General features: G+C 37.7%; 1 protein-coding gene across 1 annotated transcript; it reads right to left on the bottom strand.

Annotated features, from left to right (window-relative positions):
* Positions 1–3,971: 3,971 nt before the first annotated feature.
* Positions 3,972–5,027, bottom strand: LOC121374554 (zinc finger MYM-type protein 1-like). Its single transcript, XM_041501660.1, has one exon. It carries the CDS (start codon positions 5,025–5,027, stop codon positions 3,972–3,974), a length of 1,056 nt encoding a protein of 351 aa, XP_041357594.1.
* Positions 5,028–6,463: the final 1,436 nt, after the last annotated feature.

Below are 6,463 nucleotides of genomic sequence, written 5' to 3'. Positions count from 1 at the left end.
TATTTGGCGGCAGTGGGTTTCCTTTCTCTATTTTTGAAAACGTGTCGCAATAAGCATTATGTTTGAAACCAAATTTTTGTACTTTTAACATTTGCTGAGGCGATATTACACAAACATTCCTGTTTTTCCGTTTATTCCCAATAAAATCCTGGACCAATCTCTGTTAATGAAGATGATTAAATGGCGTGTTCAGAAACAGCGATCCAATTGAAAGAAACATGATGCTGGAAGCAACTACCCTTCCAGGTTGCCCTGTACCAAAGAAGAAAGTTCCGTGTGAATGGTCGAGGTGCACTGTAAAATATTTACGGAGTAAAATTAGTTGAAAACAGTGTAGAAATGAAACTGCTATTTTCAGCAATAATGAGGGTTGCTAATAAAAACATTAATTCAATTTCTTAAATGGTATGCGATACCCCACCCCATATTTTCTTACAGATAGATTAAATGTGGGTGTCACACATTTTATTGGTTTACTGCTTGGATGTGTTGATATGCTGCTTATATGTTTTATTAGTAACGTTAACATTATTGGCAGCATAAATTGATTTGGAACATTGGAACCATGCAATAGAAAATATCCGGATTCTAGTGGTTTCCTGCTTCACAACTTGATACACAGCCAGGGGTGGGATGGGGTGTGGGGTTGTGTGTGTGTGTGGACGGGGGGGGGGGGGGGTAGGATAACTCAGTCTGTACAGTGTTCGTTCGAGGTTCTTAGATGGTAGGATCGAATCTCCTCGACGGCTCATTTGGGCTTTTACGATCCCATCCAGTATCACACGACTGATATATCAAATATCGTGACATTGCTGCTAAAGGAAACAGTTAGGGGAAATGTTTTTATTTTTATTTTATTATTTTTATTTATCTAGCTCAGTCGATAGAGCGTCGCCTGAATTTCTTATATATATATATATATATATACGCACACATGAAAGTAATCGATATACGATATATATATACACTGCCCAGTAATCACACACACACACATGATTACATTTTATATAATATATATATATATATTTATATATATATATATATATAAATTACCAACACACACACACACAGTCCATATATATATATTAATCATATATACTATAGTATACACACGCACACATGAAAGTAATCGATTACGATTGCGATTACACTGCCCAGTAATCATGAACAATCATGATTACATTTTCACAAATATGAACTATTTTTGATGACTATGTGTCAAAATTACCAAATTTTTACATTCAATAGTCCATAATTAATTAATCAATGTACTACAGTAGTGTCGTTAATCCCCAAGCATGAATATTTAAAACATATTATTATATTTAACTACAAAACGTAATTACAAATCCCCAAGCTGCTATAAGAAACCAAAGCATGCCCCTTTAATCGCCGAACTGCTCTAGTTCAGTGTCACATAAAACAAGACATATAGTTTACAGTTATCAAAGGTACGAGTTGTCAACTATGATCATTTGACAATACATCAAAAGTGTTGAATGCAATCGGTTGTACTGTGGCAGACTCTTTGCTTTTGTTAGTCTTAATGACTGCAGACAACCTTAATATCTTGTCTGTAAGCTTGACTGGGCAGCCAAATCCAAACACAGCAATAAGTTATTTAACATATATAACCCCTCCCGCCAAAGCATCACTACAATCGTTACAATGTTAGGTAACCATTGATATAAAGTAATATAAGCCACAAATTAAAAAAGAAAGATTAAAAGAATAGGATATTTGTTTTAGTGTTCTACCGATTCAGAAAATGTTTTGCTCCAGCACTTTCTTGCCACGTGACTTCTGGTGAATCAATTATTTCAGTCAACTTGTAACGTAACTGATTCACTTGACAGGTAAAAAGCCATAAAAAAACAAAAACACAGGACAAAACGTCACAGGAAAAAAAAAGTCACAACTTTTAATTAAAAAAATATATATTAGGCAATGTGTAACTGACTCCTAGTTTCTTTCAAAATTAGTTTGGTCGTCGTTTTATTTGAATGAAAAACATAGCAAACACCAAACACATTATAGATGAACACATAGATACGTTTTAAAAAACATTTACTTATAATAATGGTTTGAAATGCAACATTAGCCCGAAATGAAAATATAGAAAACAATAGATCGAGTTTGAGCCGTGACGTCACTGTTACCGGTGACACCAGAAAAAAAACCATATTAAAAGGATACAAACTCAGGATAGTCCTTTTGCTCAGTGCTGCACCCAACTACTAACACTGTTACTTGAGTTGTTACCAAGCATGTCAAAGAGGTTTGGTTAATAGGCATGTTTTCATAAGCCCATGCGTGTTATAACATAATATAACCATTTACAGACATAATTGAAGGTGTTGGTATAAAACAGTTAAGGAGAATATAATAATATGTGTACAGAACTCTATTTAAAACTAAGTAACCATAGATTCACACCTTTCTATTATTTTGTATAAATATTTTCCTAACTTACATACTTTGTTTACATTGCTAGTAGGTAATAACTTTATTACTTTAAAGATACATGTATATTGAAGGATGCTGTAATGACTAATATATAATCATCAAACAAGTGCAAGTTCATACAGTTTGAAACTTTAATCCTAGTGTAGTAATCACGGAAGTAATCATAAATTACGATTACATTAGCAATGTAATTGATTACGATTACGATTACATGGTATTCTCCAACAGAGTAATCGATTACGATTACGATTGCATGAAAATATGTAATCGATTGTAATCGATTACGATTACTGATTACGATTACCCCATGTCTGATATATATATATATATATATATATATATATATATATATATATATATATATATATATATATATATTTTTATATAATATCCTAGAAGTGTTTAAATAATACTCTTTCGTACTAGACATGTCTCTGTAATTACCTGTATACGTTGCTACTAGTATATATACGCTGTATGGTAGTGATTTAGGGCACCAACCCTAACACTACGATTATTAAAGAAGAAGAAGAATTGCTTTGCTTACAGGATCGAACCTTCTCAGTGGACCCATTCTCTGATTGGATTTTCACCTTTGCAACCAATGTCTCACAACTGGTAAATCAGAGGATGTGGTATGTGCTGTCCTGTCTGTAGGAAAGTGCATATAAAATATAATTTGCTGGTAATGGAAGAAGTACCAAATGTTTAACATTCTATATCCGATGATTAATTAATGTGCTCTAGTGGTGTCGTTAAACTTTAACTCATACATAGCCAACATGCACGCTTTAGTATCAGGTCCAAGAAGCTGGGAATGATATTCCAAGCTAGGCATGCTTGAATCTTCAGTTAATGTAAGCACGTGTCAAACGGTCAGTTACATTTCGCTCAGAATATTGTTAAAAAGCATGTCTTTAATAACCAGATAACGCAAGATATATATTATTTAAAATGTAATCTTGCACAACCGGTTTTAGACATGCCTGGCCAGCACCGAGGGATTTTGGTCTAAATTTCCACAACGTGATAATACATGTTAATCAATCAAACGATGAAACTCTAATCTTTTTCAGCACACAGAATGCACGAGATTTTGTTTACTCACAACCATAGGCGTCGATCCGGTTTTAAAAGTGGGGGGGACCGATACATATACATATAATTTTGTTTTTTTTGCAAGGGGGGGGGGTCGAGGTGTCTGGCGAAGCCCGCCACCGCGAGCGCCGCAGGCGCGAAGCCCGTGGCGGGTGGTCTGGGGGCCCTCCCCCCGAAAATTTTGGAAAATTGACCCCTTCTAGGGCTGTTCTGAGGTGTTTTCTGCTGGCTAGCCGAGCTGCTTTCTGACAAAATATTTTTCGCCTTAATTATTGTGACGAAACTGAACAAATTGTATATAGATACAATATAACTTTATTGGTCAAATTTCTTAATTCAAGTACAAATAATGAACATGAATAAAAACAATGGTGCCACTGATGGTATTCCAACAAGTCTTTAATGGTCTAAAATTTCCCAAAAACACTACGCCGTGTATCGCTCGATCCATCGACAAATTCAATTGCGATATCTCGTGCAGTGCACTCGGCAAGACGATTTCTGTGCACATGACAGACCATCACGTCTGCTGTGCTGCTGCCAAATGTAGATGATGCCTCATTCAGTGCCTCCAGCACGTGTGCGTAGTTGCTAAGGACGGCTCTAACGGCAATCCCACGTGACAGCCAGCGTGTTGGACAAAGCGGCTTCAGGCGTGAAGGGGAAGGGCTATCATCCATAACTTGCAGATCGAGATACAAATTTTTAAATTTGCCTGATGAGTTGTAGAAGCCGCCCAGTTCCTGCACCACGTTAAGAGCATCGCGAAGGAACGGTGCACTCTCGATGGCCTTCGCACAGATGAGGTGCGTGATGTGTGCACCGCAATGCGTGTAGTTTGCCAGTGGTTGTACTTTCTTGATCAGTGCTTGGCAGCCTTGGTATTTGCCCGACATATTGCTGGCTCCGTCATACGTTTGCGCTCTCAGATGCGTGATTGGGAGGTTGAGTCTGAGCAACGCGTCTTGCAGCATATTGCTGAGGCTGGCACCAGTCATCTCAGATACGCTGTACAGACCGATAAAGTCCTCGTGAACGTCGTAAGCGTCGTCTATATATCGCACGCATATTGCCTCCTGTTCAACGCCTTGGATGTCTTGGGTTCCGTCGACAATGACTGCAAAAAGGCCCACGTTCTTGCAAATATTTCGCAGCACCATGTGTGCCATGATTTTTAACAGTTCGTTTTGCACGGCAACGCTTGTGTATGAAGTTGTGCGTGTCAACCACCTCTGTAACACGACGTCATCGTTGCTCCGCAGCTCTAACAACTTCATGAAGTTACCGTCGCTTGACTCTTTGCCGCGTATTGCCAGTCCCTGCTGCGCTAGATACTGGACGGTCGTCACAATCTTCAGCAGAGCGTTGCGCGCCTTCGTTTGTTCTTCAAGATGGTGCGTACTTAACTGTGCGTCAACGTTGTTGTTGGAAGACCGGAATTTCAGGTTGCTATGAGAAATCATATGTGCAGATGTCTTTTCGTGGATTTTGAATTTCTCAAATTGCCTTCTTCCAGTTGCAAAATCCCTTGGAAACAAATGTGTCCTCTGAATACCGCGCCATGCCGGCCAAGTCCATGCATGCTGCTTTAGCACAAGTAAAGCAGAGTACTCCGCTAACGTTAGCGTCAAAGTGGAGCCATGGAAAGCTATCGAACCACGCGCGCTGAAAACATAGCGTTTCGTTTAGCGAGCCGTTGCACCGGCATGCAGTTGACGTCCCGTGGCTGGTACGGCACTGGCGGTAAGATGGGCAACCGTGTCTGAGAAGTGACTCTTTTCTCTGTTTTTTTTCTTTAACATCTTCACCAACAACTTCGACATTTGAATCCGGTGTCGTCCCTACTCGCAACAGAGTCTGGGCATGGCGTGGTATGGCAGTGAAGAACTTTTTAATGTCCATGGTAGTTTTTCTACGGTATACTATCTCCGTTAGCGTTTCGTCCTGGACGATGCAGTTTGCCAAATAACCTGCATGTAATTCATCAAATTCGAATTGTTGTATCAAATAGCATGTCAAAATAACCGGATATAAGGCTATGGGTACAATGATAATTGACGAATACATTGTATGCAAAATATTCGTTATTAGATTCCTGGAGACTGGAGTAGTTGTTTTTCCGACGATATAACCACGGCCGGTCTATAACAACTAAACTAGTGACCATCATCTACCTAGCGCGCATGCGCTATTGGTAGTTTGATCCGATGTCCTTGTTTCAAAATAAAATAAACGCATTTTTTTCAGAATAAATAAAAAATAATAATAATTAAACAATATTATTTACTTGACAAATTAACAAATATCGCTAGTAACCATTATTTATATAACTTTCGTTCCGTCTTTCCTTTACGTGTTTTATTTTATTATTAATTTCAAATGTCTTTTATTGGGTTTTTCAAGTTATAAAAAAGTAGACGCCAGTACTGAACATTTCTGGTGTTACATTTTTATAGACTTTCTGCCCCAACACTTGGGTATAATTATTTCAAATTACACATCACTACCTAAGTTTATAGATTGATATTTCTATTGATGATGAAAGGAGAGAGAGAGAGAGAGAGAGAGAGAGAGAGAGAGAGAGAGAGAGAGAGAGAGAGAGAGAGAGAGAGAGAGAGAGAACATATATATTATTATTCAAAATAGCATATACACTTAGTGAGATAATGCTAAGAGTAAATCAGCAATACCTGTTATTTATATGAAGTTCGAAACTAATTAGTCAATTTCAGTATAAAAGAAAGAACCATTAAGTTTTAATAGTTATTTTTACTTAACCAATAACGCATATTTAGATACCGTATAACCGGAAACATTTCGAGGTTTTTCATTTTCGAGGTTTGGTAAATTTGAAATGGGCGTGTTTTTATTTTCATGTTTTAGCAAATCTGGTTTGCGA

Source organism: Gigantopelta aegis, chromosome 6 (assembly GCF_016097555.1).
Source record: "Gigantopelta aegis isolate Gae_Host chromosome 6, Gae_host_genome, whole genome shotgun sequence".
NCBI lineage: Eukaryota > Metazoa > Mollusca > Gastropoda > Neomphalida > Peltospiridae > Gigantopelta > Gigantopelta aegis.
This window is presented reverse-complemented; position numbering and strand designations above follow the sequence as displayed.